Source organism: Ischnura elegans, chromosome X (genome assembly GCF_921293095.1).
Source record: "Ischnura elegans chromosome X, ioIscEleg1.1, whole genome shotgun sequence".
Classification (NCBI taxonomy): Eukaryota; Metazoa; Arthropoda; class Insecta; order Odonata; family Coenagrionidae; genus Ischnura; species Ischnura elegans.
In genome coordinates, this window is record NC_060259.1 from 28607555 (window position 1) to 28628726 (window position 21172).

The 21172-nt window shown below is 38.4% G+C and overlaps 1 protein-coding gene across 1 annotated transcript in view; it reads left to right on the plus strand.

The window, feature by feature from the left end:
• Positions 1-20445: 20445 nt before the first annotated feature.
• Positions 20446-21172, plus strand: part of LOC124170978 (1-phosphatidylinositol 4,5-bisphosphate phosphodiesterase delta-4-like) — a 61159-nt gene continuing 60432 nt past the window's right edge. The window contains exon 1 of the mRNA XM_046550086.1: positions 20446-20587. Coding sequence (XP_046406042.1) covers positions 20560-20587 — 28 coding nt within the window. The 5' untranslated portion in view covers positions 20446-20559. The remainder of the gene's footprint in view (positions 20588-21172) is intronic.

The following is a 21172-nucleotide window of genomic DNA, read 5'->3' on the forward strand; positions in this document are numbered from 1 at the left end:
GAATTACGTAATCTGCTCTATAAGGCTACATCAAGGAAAGAAGATGCCGAGGGTGATAAATACTGCAATTTAAGAAGAAAATATTAAATGACGCCATAGGCAAGCATGTCCTAGCCCTAGGCAAAAATGAAGCAGGGGAAGAAAATCGATTTATGTGAACAGCAGACGTATACCAATCTAAAGATTGAAAGCTGAAGAAGCGCCAACAGTTTTGTGTGATGTTCCTCATGCTACAACATTATTACTTCTGTTCACGGCCTCTGCTGGCCCTTTCGTGCAATAACCGCTGCCATGTCACGTCGCACTCAATGTACGTGCAACCTGTGCGAAATTGATTCATCCGTGCCTCCATCACGCCCCGCAAACTGCCTCAATAGGCGTATATTTAGGGTGTTACGAAATCTGCTAAACCGGCAGGCACTAAAGAATTTAGATTCGCATCGTGTGAAATTTTACTGTCTAAGTTGGGCTGAACATATATTTAAGTCCTTCATTGCTATGAGCAAAATCGATTTCCTATTTTAGCTATCTGTCCGGCAAAATACCTTTCTTATTTATCTTTTCTTTGGGACCTATAACTATAGTGAGGTTCTTGGATGATGTTATCTGCGTCGCTCTGAAAGATACCTCTCAATTCCTCGAGAAATCAAATCTTTGCACGTAGCACACGAGTCTTTACTGTCCCCCTGCCTAATTTCTGTGAAAACTGTGTAACACTCTCTATTCGATCGTGTTGTCGAAGGCAAGCAGGCTCCGCACATGCCAAATGTGCTTTTCACGAACTGCCCACCGGCAAATTCACCTGAATCGGGGGTGGAACCACGGAACTTTAAATTTCGAGACCAATGCGTATGATATTGAAATAAGTATGTACTTGCAATTTTCCACGATTGTAAAATTCATTGCGACCTAGTTTTAAATGTTACTACATCATCTTCAAGGTACAAATGGTGTGTAGCGAATTCCAGTGGCGCAGCGAGGGGGGGGGGGGTTTGGGGGATAAAACCTCCCCCAGAGCTCACAGAATTTTTTAAGTTAAATCTATTTTACTGAACTGGATTACTATTGCTTATATAATAGTGTGAGGATTAATAAAATATCCCTGAGAAGGCCGTAAAAATCACCATTTTGAACCATTTATCTAAATTTTTATCCGGCGAAAGGCCTCCACACCTCCTCCTTACCCTGGCGGGTATGCAATACCCCCAATCCCCCCAGTATTAGTTGCGCCTGAAACTCTAGCCTTAATTCCTAGCTGCGCCCCTGGCGAATTCAATTGTATTGCATTCAACTCGAGTTAAAATTTTAATAATTAAATGTAGTACACAACATTTATGCTTTGAAGGTGATGCAGTAATACTGAAACCTAAGTCGTAATAAATTGTATAGTTCTGTGAAATTGCAAGAATTTATTTCAATATGGAAAAATTCCACTCCATCACGCTTGAATCTTTGGATATTATTCAATGCTTATAACGCTACGCTACTCAGGTTGTTTGGCCACGAAAATGATGCATAGGTCGAAATCGGTCGATGGCAATAAGTTGGATGGAAGCATTTATTTTAAAAATAAGCAAGTTGGTATTACCCCGGTACACGTATCACCTCGCTCTTTCGGTATGAGAAGTATCGATGACGCAATTAGGGAGATGGTCGCAGCCAACCAAGCTTTGACAACCTCCCCCTCCGTCAACATTTCGCGTTTCCCAATATGCTTGCTTCCCCCACACCCCACCCGTGATTAGATTGATACCTCGATAATTTACAATTAATTTCATTTACGTTTATTCTTGAGATTTTATTTCCTTCCCCTTTGCTTCAATACTTTAGGCTTAGAGTTTTTTCGCTAAGCTTAACTCGATTCTTATCAAGTCTCGAGTCCATATGAGGAATCGGTAGGTTTCTCGTGCCATATTGACTTTTCAGCTCTATCAACGTTCATTATCTCTCGAGAAGTATTTTTATCTCTTTCAGGTACGTGTCCACCTTCTTGGAAGTGTTGAGTTATCACCAACGGCTCCAGCACTTTAACTTTTAGCAAAATAATGGAATTAGTCCCTTCACTCCAAATAAGGTTATGGCTGCGAATTGCAAGAAAATATTCTGTTCTTGAGAGCTGCAGAATGGAAATCTTTCAAGAGGAATGGCGTGAATAATAATAATAATTATTATTATTATTTTTTATTGGTTCTGAAACTAGTATAGTACAAGTATAGGACAGGTCAATTATCAATAGAATCTAGAATCTATCAATAGAATAGGCTTACCCCCCAGCGAAATAAATTTATGGCTACGTGCTATTTCCTGAGCGAAAGGTTTGCAATCGTTACAATCTTATTCTTTAGATCGGTTTAGTCTGCGTCATCATGAAGTCACTCCAATGTGAGGGAGCCGTTTGCTTTTGGATCATCATCATAAGTAAACAATCCTAAGATAAGTTTATGGCAGCTCTATATTCCTCTCTCATACCAGCTAACCTTTTTTATAGATCTCTTTTACATTCTTATTCACCTGCCTCATGTCACTCATTCGGGGCCATCGCATGCCTTTCTTCCGTCCATATCTTCTTTGGCGATTGTTTTCATCAGGCCATCATGTCTCATGATGTAGCCAACTATGTTGTTCCGTCTTTTTCTTAGATCTTTTGAAAGACTTGTTCCCACTCTTCTTAGCACTTCCTCATCGATCTGTCGATCGATTTTATCTCCTTCATTCTTCGGTAGCGCTATACATTTCGAATGCTTCCACTCTTGATTTCTCTGCTGCTGTCAACGTCCAAGCCTAGCTCCAACAGGAACCTTCTCCAGCATCTGGTGAATTTTTTCCTTACTGCAATGGTTATTATCTCAGGAAAATTGATAAATATTGAGTAAACCGCGACAGAAATAGCTCACGAGATTTTTTATGCAATATTGGCCTCGCGCCATTCTACTATGGCAAATAGAGAGAGACAAACGACATGTAGGCGCTATCTCCTCCCTAGAGAGTGATTTAACAGCGCTGAAATTTGTAATTCCAAGACCATAGATTTCTTAACACTCTTTGCACAAGCATTGTAAAGATAGTTAATATTTTCATAATCCAATTAATAATAATTCAACATGTAAGTATTCTTTTTTAGAACCATCTCTATTTAAGAAATTTTCAGTTTAAATATAGAATGTAGTCGTACAATTGAGTAATCATAACTTGGCTCAAATTATGGATGCAAATCACTTATTCTTTTAATGTCAGAGTCTCTGAAAAAATATATTTTTTCAAAGCTATATTGTTAGTAACGGAATTTTAATCAACTTCAAATTTTGGTAGCTGCTTGGATTATAAAGTAATTTTTGAAATATTTCCATAAAATAAAGAAAACATTCAAAAGTAATTTCTATTACACGGGAGAAAGTGGCATAAGTTTTGCTAACACTACAGTCAATTCTTGCTGCCAAGATATTGTCACATTTCCAATTTTTTTCTAAAGGAAAATTCAGAATTTGTAACAACACCCCTCAGTTCTTTCTTCAAACTTACAATTTTGTATTGAAATTTCCATAAAATGTTGAATTGACCACTGCCAGTATTTTCCTGTATCTCAAATTCAAACATTTTGCATTAAAATTCATCCAGACGTGAAATTTGTTTATTTGACGAGGAGTCGAATGTTGGTAAGAGTTTACTAAATACCCACGGACAAATATCAGACGATTTGGTGAGTTTTCAACTAGTATTACCTCACGAAAATGGACAAAGTACGGAAGTGATGCGTTACATTATTAGGATGCGCTGAAATAATTCTGGCTTTCCTAATACGTAAATTTCGTGTCGCAATGTAAAGTAAAACGACACAACTCCCCATCAACTTCCGCCAAAATTAATCTTAGCTATGGAAACATTGAAGTTAAAGAAATGCATCTTGCAATTGTATGGTTATGTGTTGCCCTGCGATGCATCGGACCGGTTCAATATCGGAGTCAGGTAACTCGTGTATTCCGGATACATGTCTTAGCCAAACCGTGGAGTGTGTGTTATTCCTGGACTCGCGCCTCTGAATTTTACCTTAATTATGGAGGTTTAGTCAAAGTTATAGATGGATGGAAGATAATCATACGAATGGTACCGTCAAATTTATCACCAGCATATTATTTTCGATACCATCTATTTCCGGTAAAAGAAATTCCTTCTTGGCTGACCGTCATTATTTTCTTTCTGCCAAAGAATTCCAATCATTATAATGTTATGCTGAGTCCCTCCAAAATTGTCCTTTAGCTCATTCTCTCCGCTGTGTGAAAATGATATCATTTGGTCAAAATTATTTCGCTTTAATGGATAAAATACTTTGTGATTTGCCTGTCTCCTCTTTCTAAGAACTGACAATATCCAATTGAGATAAATGGGAAACTAAAAGCCATCGTAACAATTCGCAAATCATCGCCGTAAACTTATAAAATTAATTGCAAATAATGTAACTTGTTTGGATTATTTAGAGGACTTAATAACAAAATTTATTATTTAGGATTGAGTCATAGTGTGGAGATGACTACGGGAAACAGCCGAAGAAAAAATAATTTTGAATACGGAAATCATGCTAGCCTCTTATAATCGAGGTATATACTGGTATCAAGGGAACCCAAGAAAAGCATTCGCTCCTAGCACTTCAATTGCTATATTTGTAAACTGCAGCCCTCAGTTTCTCCTTATTCTAAAGCAGAACCTATGGTCCTCTGATGATTTTCTTCCGTGTGCACCTCAAGCACTTAATGCTTCTTTGGGGGACATTTCCTTCAGCTTTTCCTTCCATTATATTCCTCACGTAATAAATGGGTTATATGAATAGGCCTATCCACTTTCTTTAGCGCATGGCGCTTCCTTTCTTTTTCTTTTCTTCGGTATCCCTCTTCGCTTCTCGACAAAGAGAGCATAGCTCTAAAATTCGGAAGAGAATGGCTCCGAATGAAGGCCCTGACAACGCAGTGTGAGCAAGTTCGCTGCTCAAATCCAAATGACACAATTAAGGGAACCGTCCCGGGGATGGGTTCGCAAACTGTTTGCAATCGCAATATCTAGCAGGCATATGCTTTATTTGCAGATTAGATGTGTCACGGGATAAAGCAGGCTGATCTGAGAAATGACGGGTCGATTATATTAACATTCAAAACTTTGCTCTCCTATTTTAATCATATTTACTATGGAACATTTCCTAACTATAGAGGAAGCGAGATGCGCTAAAGAAGGTGGATAGGCTTTTTATAATGACCCATTTATTACGTGAGGACTACATGCAACAGGCATCTCGTATGATACTTGGATGGATGGATACTCACGGATGCCAGAGAACAGGAATAATTTTGCTTTATGCTAGCATGTGTTCATTATTTTTACTATAAAACTTCTGTGATGATAATGATACTTTAAGAATCATGATGAAAATAAAAATTTAGCCAATGTTTTGAGTTTTTAGGAAAATCATTTTGAGCTTTATGCTCAGTCACGCTAGTTGTATGTAAATGTCGAAATGGTCGGCTCAGATAGCTGGGGAAAGTGTTAAATTAAAAATACTGCCCCCTAATATTGCCTTTACCTTCGATAGAGTCCGTATACGAGGGAAAAACCTTTTTTATGAGTTTTATATACATATGTGAAAAGCATTTTCTTTGAATCGCCCAGTTAGGAACTTCTTGGCTACACATATGATTAGCACCATTTATATTTCCTCCTCTTAACTACGCTAAAAGTTCGTTAGCGCCTCTCTGCACTACGTACCCACTGAGAGGCGTGGTTGGGCCTCGTGGTTCACTCCTACGGTGAAGCATATCCATTCAACACGTGCTCGTCCCAAGCAATGAGTTATTAATAATCTAGAAATGAATTATTGTAGTTTGGAATCCTGTGTCCAGGCCATTCCTAGGGAAACACGAAATCCCGATAATTTGGGCGTCATTTGGACAATTTGAATACCATTAGGTCGAAAAAAATTGATAAACTCTTTTATTAAAAAAATACATCTTATACCGACTCGCTGTGAACTGAAATCGGAGAAGCTGGCCAAAAGTCAAAAAGTGTTTTTTTGTCAAGTAAGGCTGAAACTATGCTTGAATATCTTACAAATACCTGTGCCCGTGATGATGCAAGCTATTTTTCTTAGTTCTCATTTATAAACAATCTTAGTTGCAAGAATTTCGTAAAAATGGTCAAAAACCAATTTATCTCAAGATATTCAAGATCGTGCCCAGCGGAATCTTTTTAGGGAAGATTTTGCATTAAAAACTTATATAACTTCATGAAACACTTTCTTACTTTGTATATAACTTATCACAAGTACCGTTAAATTAAATAGCAAGGTAGAAATATGGTCCCAGAAGGACGACATGGACGACACCTCAATAACCTCAATCAACCAGGAGAACGTGGGTTGACATTAGGTGAACTTTATGAAAAAACTGAAGGGTTCATGATAGCCACACGAGGCCAATGTACACGATGTACAATGTACACGAGGCCATGATAGCCACACGATGTACTAAGGTTATCCGCACTAAAAATTATGCAAAATACATACTGAATACTCAAAGCATAACAGATGAAAAAATTAGAAGATGTTTTCAGATAACAGGAACAATTCAAAACATCGTATCTGGTAGAAAGATGGGCCAATTCAGGGTATCGAAATAGGCATAATGAAGTCGCAAAAATTATTCACCAAAAACTGGCCTGCCAGTACAAATTAGGAGGTACCAAGACCCCACATTATGAATATCACCACCAAATTGTGCTTGGAAGCAGTTCATGTATGTACACTATTTTACGATTTTTCGATCCAAACAGATCATACCATTGTCAATAATAGACCAGATGTCATGTTGATTAGCAAAAAAGTAGAACTTTTTAACCGGTTAATATTGCAGTACCACTCTCGCATAGCATCGAAAAGACAAGAGACGGAGAAATAAATTAGTAGCAAGAATTGTCAATGGAAATTAAAAAATATGGAATATGGAACCGGTTTTGATAGCGCCTCTTGTCATCTTCGCTACCGATATCGTCCCAAAACAAATACAAAATTGTGTCACAATATTGAATTTTATTCCAAGTACATATATCAAACTGCAAAAGGCCATAATAATCTAAACTTGCCACATCACGAGAAAATTTCTCAACTTAACTTAATAGTACAGAGAGAGAGAGTCTTTAATGACAAGCTGCACTCTTTACATAATACTCAGTGATCATTTCAATATAATTGGACAACACATTTTAATATACTGATACTCTTGCGGTGCTCGAACCCGCTATCTTTGGTTCGGCTGCCTTAACCCTGCCGCTACCGAGGACGGCGATAGAGATTGAAATATTGGATAAGGTTGAATACGAGTGAGGAAATCCGAAAAATATAACATGTTGTTCAAGATGTTTGTTCATACTCTTTACCTGCCTCAATTAAGGCGTTCGTTTTATCTGAGATTTTGCATTAATTGGCTTTTCTTATATAATATTATATTAACCTTAGTTTACCTAGAGAATGGATGGCTTAAAAGCGTATTTACGTGAACAGCAGTGGACATATTTCGAGGTTCCTCGGAATAAAATTCGAGGGCGAGCACCTTGAGTATAGTTTGCAGCATAATTTCAGCGTGTGAAGAAATGCGTATGGAAGATAGTATAAATCTAGAATGTTTGAAATACCTATTATATTTTCAAATTTTTTATCCAATCTCTTCATAGAAGGAATGTGTTGTAATGGACTTATAAATGCCTACCTCAAAAATTGACGCAAGGACACATCTATAATCAATGAACCATAGAAATTTTTCAGCTCTTGGAATGAAAGATGCTTGGAATAAATTCAAATCCGTCATTGGTTCCGAAAACAGGGGAAAACCTCAGGGTTTTGACTCATTCTCCCGATTTTAAGTTAGGAGGGCAGTAAATCGTCCTGGGCAAATGTTCAAAATTGAGATATTCTTCCTAAGTATTCTTCTTCCAAATTTGAATCTATTCCGTAGAAAAATGATCAAGAATCTTATATTTCTAAACTATCGGACTTTGTTAGAAACGTTATTTGTGAAGTTAAGGGGGCGGATTACTCTCGCTTGACTGGGCTTATTTTGTCTTTTCATGGTGTGTAGCTCCTTAAAAACTTGCACCATTATTTTGAACTTTTCAGGGCTAATAGAGTATGCCCTAGTCAGCGTTTATGTCGCATGTAAAAAAAGTACCTCCATTAAAATCTCTGAAAAATGAAAGAATAATGATATTGTTATAATAAAATGCACTTCCTAGACCGAAATATTCAAGTTTGATTTTAAAATTTGGAATTAATAGAAATAAATAGTAAGTTCATTGAGACGGTAATATAAACGGTATAATATATATAAGTATAATTTTCAAATTTCAGACACACGGAAATGTTGGCAAGGTATATATACCCTATATAACTTGCGTCAAGATGACGACGTTAAGTTTCAAATGAGGAATACGTGAAAATAGAAGACCGGGATCTTTCGGGAGTGATCCGTCTCTTAAAGACTCATAGCCACTGACCGGGCAAAATATATTTTTCCCGGGGACAACGGTTATAGGTTATAACTGTTTTCACTACTTGAAATTTCATTCGTGACGTTATCATGATTACAATAAATTTCCTCGCGGACAAATCCAAGAAAGTTAGGCTAGCTATAGAAACATTAGTAATCCTAAAATTCGCTCTAAAACTTATGAACCTTGATTAATTTTTGAATAGGCAATTTTTATGCCTACTAATGTTTCAACAAAACTTAGCTTTCTCGGGTTTATACATAAATAAATTAATTGTAATCATAATAATCATGTCATCCAGTGCCTTTATCAACTTTAGAGCGAATTTTAGACTTGCTAATGTTTTCTCAGGTACCTTAACATTCTGAGGTTTGTCCAGAAAGAAATTCTGAACTTCGAAGGCCCTCTGTAATATCGTATTTAGGTATTTTCAGGGGGCGATCGACAGCTCAGATGATTTGCCTCATAGGGTAAGGAGACTTGAGAGCAACCCGGCGTACGCATTACCTTGCTGCAAGAGAAAGGCGCCAAATGAGCTACGGCTTACGTCCCATCCGACGGACCAAGTGCTGCACTTAAAGTGCTCCACTCTGTACTCAAGCAGTGATAGGTTGAGCTGAAAAGTCTCCGCCACAGGTGGGATATGAACGAGGTATTCTTCCTAAGTATTCTAATATCAACGAGGTACTTACTAGCGGCTTTACTTTCTGTCCCCACCAAAGACTTCAGCCACGTCTTGCAATAATTTTTTTTGTTACATTTCAACAGCGGCCCTTCTTTGAGTGCCCGAAAGTTAAAATAACTTCTCAATGGACTGGAGATTAGAGAAACTTTTGCGCAATTCAATTCGCAAGGCTCCCCTTCCAATCTTAGCACAAGCGATACTTTATCTTCAAGATATCCCACTCACCCCACAATGACTCTTTTTCCGAGCTTTATCGGCGGTCACTGGAAGCAAGATATCATCGACGACCAATCAATGTTAATTTGATGGAGAGGTGCTCCCTGGCCGAGTTGAGCAAACGGCCTCGTATCTTCTTGTACTTTGCCCATCCCAGTCCTATATAAACCGAGGCACGGAGACGAAAAAGTCATTCAGTGGTGGACTCACCCTCAGGTGTTTATCTTCAAGATAGCAGTGGAGTCGTCGTCCGGCGGAGAGGCAAGTGTTCGCGAGTTGGAAGTGGAGATCTCGGCACGGATGCCCTCGGTGCCAGATCTAACTCTTCCAGCTCATGGACACTGCCAATCGCTGCTTCCTCAAGACATTCTGCGCCCTCAAGTGCTCCCGCGGACTTTGACGTGAGGCGAATCGGCTCTTATGCCACCTTCTGGGAATATTACCGACTTTTAAAAAAGCTATTTATTTCTTGTGGGATTTAAAATTCTGGCATTTAAAATGAGACTTTATACTTGATTCATGGAATTTTAAGTCTCATTTGCCAATCAATCATACAATCCCACATTGTTATCTCTGTTTGTGAATTTTGCTCTAAGTGAATTTTCTCAGCTGTGAATTTTCTCATTTTTTGAATTTTTTTACTAGTTAATTCACCTAGCTGTCACTCCAGAGGGTTACATTGGTTCATTTTACAATGCGTCATCTTGGTTTTGTGAATGTGTGCAATATTTTATCTATGTATTGACTTAGGAGTGTTAGTATTTCATTTCACCAGTGTACGCGGTTATCTTGTGATGCATTTCGGTATTTCAGGACGCTCGTTGGCTGAGAACTGATAAGGTTATAGGGATAAGTGGAGAAGTGGTCTCTTCACTTTGATTAAAAGTGAGATTCAACTCCTCCAACTTATTTCTGTGGCTTGAAATCATCGCTGAAGAGGATTTGTCAAAACACTACTGTTCACAGGAGTAGTACTTGGGAGTAAGAAATTCGACAATTGTTTTTTGAATTTTTTATTTTCTGTTGTATAGCATATGTCTGATTGGGTTGCTACCAGTAGCGGCAATTAGGAGTTAGAAGTGAGTTGGCGGGGAAAATTCATGGGAAATATATGCAGGAAGGGTTGTCTGCTAATGAGGGACTGGGAAACAGCGTCAGAATTTTCTTCTCGGTACACCCTCACCCTCCTTATTGCTGCTACTTGTTACAACCAATTAATAGTGATCAGTGAACTGAATGCTCAATAACTGTTGATCAATAATTGTGCCAATTGAATTTGTATCTAATAGATATAAATAAAGGACAAGAGAAGGAACTCGGTATTTTAATTTACCTTGTTAGTTCAAACGTGGACAAAATACTTTTCAAACGGCTGACTACTTTAGAAAACCCAGGTTTTCTGCTTTTTTTAAATATGTTAAAGAAGATACCTTTTGCCAAAATATCTCTAAAAAATTGAAAGAATGATGATAATTCAATTGTAAAATGCTCTTTCTTGACCGAAATATTCAATTTGCTTTTAAATTTTGTAATTTCTAGAAAAAGATAGTAAGTTAATTTAAATGATTCTAAAATATTTTCCATTAAGAAATTTTATGAAAAGGCTAAATTTACTACTGGTCATAATGTGTCAACATTAATATGATGATATCAAGATTTATCTAGATGTTAATAAGCCTTAACTTGCTAGTTTCCTGGAAAATCGGAAAAAAGATAACATTTCACAGAATTTCTTTCGATAGATTTCAGTGATTGCAAATTAGGTTTTAAAAAACTTGATAAATTGCTCGACGGTCAATTTAAATTTCACATTTTTTTATTTTGCTCGAATTTGGAAACTTTGTTCACAAACCAATCACTATTGTTACCAACCTGAGTCTTGGACCCAAGAAGTGTAGTAATGCTACCACCGTCATTGTATTTACTTTGGTAAGGCAGAGAGATAACGAATATTGACTTTAAGGTGATAGCTCACTGTCAACACTTTTCTGGTAAGGAACAAATCACCGATCTAATGTGCCACGACACTGGTGATGTAGATAGCAAAATTCACTCGGGAGTCTAGGCTGACGTACATTGAAAGCTCTTGTGGTTCACCATGTCGATGAGAGAATCGAATTATTTTGGAGTATTATTTCGCAAGCTCATGATTTAGATTAACGAAAAAGGACATAATGGTAAAAAAAAACAAATCCGTTGTATTTTTCAGTTTTTCGCCATCCTAGAGAGCAGATGTTTTTCTGCTTCATTCATTTCATTAATTGTTCGTAAACAGATATCTTGATATTTTTACAAATAATGCATTTTCCAGTTTTTTGCTACTCCGCATTATTCTTGAGAAAACCGGTTACTGATTACACACGCTGAGCCTCTAAACTTTTTTCTTTCGCCTTATGTAGAAATAATTTAACAATTTTATGGAATTAAAACCTATATCAGTGTATTTCCTCTAATCTCCCAAAACGTAACAAAAGGAGTTTTTCCCCTTAAAGCAAATAATTTCTTGCCCCAAGCACTATCGCCTCCATTCTTCCGAGAATCTCATTGATAAGATAAAATTATGACTGCAGGATTGAATTTGTGGAAATTTTGAAAACACACGAGGAAAGGACAAAACTTTGTGTTTTCCACAAAATATTATGAGTGAAATACAAATTTTTATCCATCCATCAATCAATCATTGAAAGAAGACGAGCAATTTTAGTCTCATCCGCAGTTTAAAAAGGGAATCACCACCTTCATCCAATATTTCTGAGATACTCTAGAATTGGTAATCATTAGCGCAGTTTTCAAATACAGTCTCAAATAGTATCAATTTAATAATAACAATTGGAATAACAATCATTGATTGACACAAAATTTACTTGACATAGGTTGCAGCAACTAGTATATTGGTGTCTCGTCAAAACGTACAATCAAATTTGAGGTACTTAAATAAAAAATACAGTCAGACATCGTGTGCAAAAAAAGTATATCCTTTCAGTTATACATGTGGATAATTTCATTAATTCGTCGAAGAGTAACCATATATTATAATATTATATTCATTTCAATAGTAGGTAGGCTTATTAAAAATCCTCGTCCAAATTTTCATTTATTTCATGCTTCCTTTTTTCACCAACACTGGTCATTTTAGCAAGATTATGCCTAGCCATTAATTTAGTTCCCTCATCACGCAATTATGGAATGATATTCCCACGTAATAGGGGGACTTCACACCTTTCATCCGGCGACCTGGTACATCAGATATTGGTTAAGATGCGTTTTCTGGGGCCATGGAACAGGTAGCCCGTAGTTGGGCGTGGTACACCCTCCGAAGGGTCGCTGATCGGGAACCTTTCGCGGACCCGACTCCTCAACCCTCCCGAAAAGTGACCGCTCGTACTGCAATTTTAAAATCAATCAATCAATCAATACAATAGTCAAATAATGATTATTTGCATCGCACTCCACCAATCGTGCGATTAAGTACGTCTTTGAACCGTGTGTTTGCGATGAAAAACAACGATTTTGTTGACTTTGCTAAAAACGTGGCTGCGAAAATCGGAAAATGACAAAGGTGCTTTGGAGTGGGGAGGGTAGCGGGCTATTTGAGTGAGTTTCGAGCATGATTTGGCCGTCTCGTTCTTCTCATTTCCACTCCGAGGCTCCAGTTACTTTACCATTCTCTCAGTCACCAACTACTGATTGTAAGTTCGCAGGCTCTCAAAATGTCATGCTTTCCTCGTACTACAAAGGATAGCAACGGTGTCTCAATTAATTAAGATTTTTTTCTCAGGTAAAGAAAAACGTATCCTTCGTTTATCGTCGTACTATGGTAGACGTGATCGCGAGAAGAAAATAAAAGAAATAGACTGCAAAACAGAGAGATTTAACACGTAATTCTTTCCTCGTAATATTAAGGATGGCATCTTCATCTACACAATACCCTGCTAGTCACCTCTAGGGTGCTTCGCAGGGGGTGATCAATCACCAGCATGCGGCATGGAATAGGTTTCCCGCATGCACACCACATGGTACAAAAAAGTTACGCATACTAACAAATTATACTACCGCATTCATTCTATGGCAAAACTTGCCAACTACTCATTAATGTTTTCTGCCAATAAAGCTAGAACACACAAAAAATGCTGCTAGAAATAATAAGAAAATTCAGAAACATGCATTAAGGTATACATAAGTTAGTAAGCTACAAACAAGTCTGTTTTTGAGTTCTGAGGCTGCCGTTATAATCTCTTATCGATCGTGGAAAGAAAGACATTCTGAATCTGTCCGTTTCTACAGTATATCTCTCTTATTTTATTTATATGGTCTGATCTACCGTAGTATGTTGGCGTTCGTTCGTAAGATATGACTAACTTCGTCAACTGAAAATACACTGCTCTTGAATTTATTTAATAGGTTTAGTCTCTTTTTTTAGTCTACGGTCTGACAGATATTCCCATCCGAGTATCTAAGAGGTCAGTTACACGAACAAGACTATCGTAATGGCTTTTCACGTACCTGGCAGCTCTTCTTTGTACGCGTTGTAACTTTTTTTTAAACCTTTTCCATGAAGATGGGTGTTTCAAGCAATACAATTAATGGCGTCACTCACTAGGACCACTTATTGCATATTTGAGCGTAGATTGAAGTGTAGGCTAAATTTACCAAGTAAATTCGAAGAAGATATTTTCTCAGACGACGTGAAAAATATCCTTCCTTTACCGTCGTACTATTCTAGACGTGATCATGACAAGAAAATAAAAGAAATAGTCTAAAAAACAGAGAGCTTTAAAATGTCATTCTTCCCTCGTAATATTGAGGATAGCAACGGTGTCTTGATTAATAGAAATATGGCGTCACTCGCTATGATGTCGACTCATTGATGACCCCTTGACTCAGCTCAATTCTTTGACTTAGCAAGTAGATATTACCACCAGGGGTTACAAACAACATACCTGGCCTCTTGGCAGTGAATATTCGAGAGTGCGGAATCAGAACTGAGGTTGCTATTAGTGACCTCAAGGCACAGTTCATAGCTCATGGTTCCACACAGTCTCCGATAGATAACCTGCGTCGAGAAGAAGGGTCTATCTATTTCATGAAGTCGATTTTGATGCATTAAAGAAGTATTTGTCGAACTGCTTCACTGCTTTCAAAGACGCAAAGGAGGTCTTGTGAAGCTCAACTTACTCTCATCGTGCACGACATCTCTTAGCCGCGGGTGAAAGACATGCATGTTTTTTCCCAACACAATGCATGTTTTTTCATAGAGTCAACCTTGCATGGATATCCAATAGGTAATATTAACCACTCCAAGTTTTGTCTTTGCATGAATATGCATGTATATTTTTCCCATATGCGTAATATTTCTATGACCGTGCGGCGTGCATGTGGCTCTTACATGCTGCATGTTTGTGATCATAGGCGCCGACTCCATGGGGCTTGAGGGGGCCCGAGCCCCCTCAAAAATTCGTTATGGGTGTGAGAAAAAAATGTGTCAGACTTGTCGATTTTCCCCGGAGTGTCCAGATATCGAGATTAAAGTTATCAGGGTTCTAATGTTGATCATATAACTCTTCTAAAATGCTTAAAAAACTTAAAACTCAATGCTTTTAAAATTTCCCGGGGCAAGATCTCTGGTTCGGCCCCCCCCAATATTTTTTCTAAGTCGGCGCCCCTGTTTGTGATTGGACACCCCCTGCCAAACACCCTAAGGTGACTCGCAGGATATTACGTAGATGTAGATATTTCCATTTTTTTGTTTTTATAACCTTCCCCAGCATGGATTAGCTGTAGGAATTACTTACATTTGGCAAGTGTTGTCTTTGTATGAATGTGCACGTATAGCTATTACTCTGCGTCATATTTTTATGACCGTGCGGTGTGCAAGTGGCGGTCCTCTTGTATGTTGGCGATTGATCACCACCCGCTAAACATCCTAAATATGTCTGGCAGGATATTTTGTATATGTAGACTACCAAGTAATTAATACTAAATCCTAACGTTACCGTTGTAGTCTCTTGTTGACCGCAGAAAAAACGACATTCTAAGTCTTCTGCAACTGCTCTCCCTGATTTAATTTTAAGATCTTATCTACCTTAGCATTATGGTGCTCGTAATATAAGGCTGACTTCGTCGTAAAATAACCTGCTCTTAAATTTACATGATAGGTTTAGTCTAGTTTTCAGTCTACAGTCTGATAGAGATTTCCATTCGAGTTTATCGATGTAACACTTTCAAGACTATCGTAAAACATCCTAATGACATAATATTACGTTCTCGCGAAACTTCAAAGAAATTCGGGAAACTTAATATTACGTCTGTTTAAATTTGATCGTCTTTTATATTGCCACGGAAATATTACGGTCGGGCATCTTCCAAGAATTGTCCTTTAAACGAGTGTCTGCATAGAAAATACTGGTATGTGTTAGTCTCAGATATGGCAGTTGTTATTTCAACTTTATATGTACTGTATTATAATTACTAAAAATTCCTAAAATTTGGGAAAACTGGCCAGCACTGGAGTAAGGGATTGTATATAAAGAGTAATAAAGTGATAAATAATTTAGTTCTATAACGAACGAATACCGCTGGTTACGAGGAAGATTAGCCGCTTCACTGTCTTGCAGTTTTGTATTTTTTATTTTTGAGTGATTACTGGCAATTCCGATAGGCCCGCATAAGAAATGGTGCCTCAGATGGCGTTATAGGATTTCAATTAGAATTAATTTTGACTAGTTCTAGATTATGAGATCCTAGGAGAAAGAGCAAATCCTCTGATAGAAGTTAAACCGTTACCGGGATTCAACTATCAAACACTGAGTTTGTGAAATAATTTGGAGTCAATTTTACTAGATACCAAAAGTGGGTATAAAATATGCGCGTAATCTGCGGGAAAGAAAAACCCCGAGGTTATATTCGCCATTATGGAAGGGTAGAGAGAAACCCGACGTCGGCCTTAGCCTGCTCTCAATGCAAGGCGCCAAGGGGACCACACGCACGAGCGGAAAGATTATTCGCTAGCAACGTGTAATACGGACAAACTGTCCCTAAACCAAAGAGTACACAGATAATACCTCTATACAGGGGCGGATCCAGGATTTCTTTCTGGGAGGGGCACAAGCAAGGCCGTATCCAGGATTTTGTTCAGGGGGGGGCACAAGGATACCTTGTTATACAAAACGAACGAAATTATAATGGGACTGTATTAAAAATCTATCATATTTTTAAGGGTCTGGGGGGGGGCACGTGCCCCCGTGCCCCCCCCCTGGATCCGCCTATGCCTCTATATGCGTATTACTTTGACTTGTGTGACAATCTAACAGCCGTTGTTTTCGGTGGAGTTCGTTATTTGTTAGTATAATTCTGCGCCGCAGAGTTGTTTAATATTTCGAAACTATAATACGTCTGGGGTCTGATATGCGTGGACAAGTGGCTTTTAGATGTTCAAAAATTATTTTTAGACATAGTTTTTTATGCTGATGAAATTAAAACTGAAATAAGTGACAAAAATTGTCCTAGATTAGCCGTTTTCGCAAATTGATTCCAGTTCGCAGCCAAGACTAAAGGTTGAAAGTTTTTTGAAAGCTAATCAAAGTGTAGTTGTCCATGGGAAGGATTTTAACCCTTAACTGCATGAATTTCTAAGTATGTGCGAAAAAGATTCTTTAAAATATATCCAGAAACTCTTCAATTACTACATTTTAATAACTTTTTGTTATTTTTTTAAAATTTTAAGGAAACATTTAAATCACATATGATACATTATGGTTATAGACAAGTTTTACATTAAATCGCTATGTATCACAGATTTGGAAATTTTCCGCAAAAGGTTTTCGTTTCACATACTCATTGAAAACTTCTCATTGGCGCCCGTACATTTACTAATTACATATGTAGATATCACTTTGGTAAATCCTATTACTCGTTTTTCGGAGCTGACTTCCTTCAACATAATTAGAAGCTGATCACCTTTGGCACCTAGTGACTGCTTAGAGAAGCACATAGTAAAACGACAGGGGTGTATCATACCTGATACACTATGCGTTAGAGAGAAAGAATTGTGTCCTTCAGATATAACCGACAATGAGTGTAGTGGATCATGTATGATACAAAATGCAGTGAAGGGTTAAGGGTGCTCTCTGTCCGCACAAGTATGGAAAGCGTAGGCTTTTGTGACGTTAGAGGATATTTTTACCGTTTTCAATATTAATTTGCATTTTAAGAACGATTTTGGATTAGCCAAACGGTCTTCTCATTTCTATGGTTTGCTTGTATAATGGATGTAATCAAAACGTGATTTATGCACATAAATTCTGCTTAAAAATACCCTCATCACATCGTGAGCTAATAGTTTAAAAGTCCGAGCGCGTCCGGTTGGAAGATGTCTTCAAAAGTATCCTCAGTGTCACCGTGATATGTCATTTAATCATGAAAATAATTACATTTCCTGCATCGCAGGCAACAGGATTTTCGCCGCACATCCGCAGTTTTGCCAGAGTTCCTGCTGGTGTTTTCAGGCGTCGAAACGAACCAGCACGAAGCCTGCGATATCATTACAACGCCGCCACGGATAGCTGAGGGTAATGGTGGAAGGACAACTCTCTCTCCACACCAACTGGATCCCTTTCACAAAATGAAGTGATACAACAAATAACGCTTATTATATAAGCAAATAATATCTGTTTTACCCTGTGATGATAAACGGTATATGAAATTTATTAAGAGTGGGAAGTATTTCATATGCAGTTTACATGAATTAACATTTACATGTAATATTCAGTATCTGTAAAATTATCAAGACAATGATTTCAAAGGAAGCATGAAGCGAAGTTAGGGATAAGTGATCGGACTGCTTGCATTGGAGGCAGCTGAGCTGTTCGGAAAGCCAAAACCCACACGACCATTCAAAGGGACTGCTTCTTCGGCGTAGTGCATCCTCACGTGGGACCCTAGTCAGTAAAGAATCTTCTTTTCATCTGGAGGCAGCTGCACATGAGAGCAAGACTTACATATTGACTAAATGGTGTTAATAACCGAGCGGAAATACCCAACATGAAATACAGGCAATTCCAGGTCTATATATATCCGAAGTGGACAGCATTTATGGGGGACACTGAGACCTTTCCCACTGGCAGTGGCGTAACTATGAATATGCCTTGGGGGAGGGATTGCCACCCCAGGCCATCCCATCATCCCAAATTCTGGTAAAATTTTTGAAAAACGACATGCTAGGAAATACATTTTACACCATCTTCGAACTAAAAATTGAATTTAAGCAGATGACGTTATTAATTGTCAAAACTAGTCGATGGTTTTAAATATTTTTTTAAATTTCTCTGAGGCTTTGGAGGGGGATCTATCCCCTCATGGTAATGCCACTCCCCGCAGGTGAGACAATTTGATCTCTTTAGACTATCACCCGTCTTTATGCCCAGCACTGCGTAGCTAATTGGTGATCTGTGTATATCTTTATCGTATAAGCTTTTGTAACCTCGATTTATGCGGTATTGTGACTAGGAACGCGGAAGGCTACCGCTGCTGTGATTTATGGGGGTTATCATAGCCAGGGCCGCCCACATGCATGCATGTACCGAGCAGCCCTGATGCATAGCGACAGTCTCTCCAAAAAAATTAGGGGGGCTAAATTTTTGCAGGGGTTATTTTGTAACGCATGTTATATACCGCCGCGATAGTAAGTTGTCGCTTTTGGAGGCGCCATCAACGTTTGGGGGATGGATACCCCTGGTCATAGCCCCATCGAAGTGACTAATGTAATATCGTAAGTTGATCATTCATAAGCCTAAGCGTCGCACAACTTGACAGATGATATAGGTAGGTAGTCGAGCAAGTTCAAGTCCCCACTACTAGTGAGCGGTTATCGGCATTGAATTTGATCGCGAGATTCAAAGGGAGGTCCACCGTGCGGGGTGCCATTTGAGAAGTATATGCATTCGTTGATCCCGCGGGTCGCTGCACGCAGGTCGAAGCAGCTCGGGAACCTCGTAATACTCGTAACTAGTGATGGGTCGATCATGAACGATTCGATCAAAAAGATTGAATCACTAGGTGAATCAAATGACTCATGATTCATTTCGTTAAACAAGTCGATCATCAATCATCAATCACTCCAACTTCCGGTTTCATATCAATCATCCCGGTTTCCGGTTTGTTTCAAAATGTCGAACGATCGATGCTTGATCTATTTCGGCAGAAATAGTTGTGAGAAAATTAAATACTATGTTATGAAGAACTGAATACTTGTATAATCTTTTTCTTAAATGTTTTCCAGCGGTTATCAGTATTAATAACACCAATACACGTAAAAGAAAAATATTAAGATGACTCCTGTAGGAGAACGTTAAGAAGTATAATTTAAGCTGGTTACATTTTATTGTGCCGTTCATAAAATTATCCTGCATATCAGATTCATGCATAGTGTGTGGTGTATTTTGTGGTATATTTTGAGATACGTAGTTAGAAATTACATTTTATTAGTGTTGAGAAACTGTGGCAGTTTTGCCTTCCTAAATATTTTCATGACACTACTTCCTTCATTTTATCAATCTAATATACTCATCTAGGAATTCATAATCAAAATAGTATATGAAATGATAATATGGATAGCAATCAGCGTTACCCATGCTCTTCGCAGATGAGGCAGTATTTATTCGATTATTCAAAGTGATTTATTACATCCATTGATTGAGTCTTTTCGATCATGATTCCTTTTGAGTCTTTTCGATCATGATTCCTTTTGAGTCTTTTCGATCATGATTCCTTTTGAGTCTTTTCAATCATGACTCCTTTGAGTCTTTTCGATCTTGATTCCTTTGAGTCTTTTCGATCTTGATTCATTTGAGTCTTTTCGATCATAATGATTGAATCAATTGATTGAATCACTTATGTGACTCGAGTCAAAATGATTGAATCACTAAAATGATCGACTTTGCCCATCACTACTCGTAACTGCTCGTAACCTTCAAATTCTCCCACGGCCTCCAACAGCGGAGACATCTGCCGGGGAATTCTCGAAGCGCCGTAACGGCGGTGACCTCACCGGCTGGGAGGTGGCCGTCTATACAGCTGACTGACGCGATCGTCGTCGAAGAGCAGGAACCACTGGCCTGCAGCGCATCAACCGAGGACCAGCCATGAACCGGAATGTCATCTATCACCAAGGTAATTTCCAAACTTTGTCGATTGTTTGAGACTTTCCCGTAGCAGGGCGACTTGGTTGAGTGACCCGCGTCGCGGTTGTGGGCGCTGCCGTTGCCACGGACGATTGTTTACGGCGGAAGCGACGGCGCTGTTATTTCCATGATGGGCTGTGGATGTGCGTCGACTCGCTCGCTGCATGTCCGGGAGTGCTAGGTTCGAGGCGGGACGTACTCGATAAGGCTACCGAGACCATCTTGATGGCATACTCCGCATTGTCGTACAATCGTGTGCTACTTTTCGGCATTACAGAATAATTAAAGATTCATATATCTTATCCTTTGGAATGGCTCGAACTTAAGGTATTTGTGTAAAGTAAAAATGCGATTGAAGGTTTATCCAAGGTGAGGAGGGTATAGCTTGTTAATAGAAGAAGCTTGATGCAGGAAATAAACTATCGAGCCTGTTTCTCGATCAAATCTCTCTGTCCGATGTATACACATCATTACAGTACATACAGCTTTAAAGTACACGTTCACAGCCTAAGACTTGTATGATATGCGGCGCGATGTGGTGAAAGTTCTTTATATTATTTAAATGAGACATAAC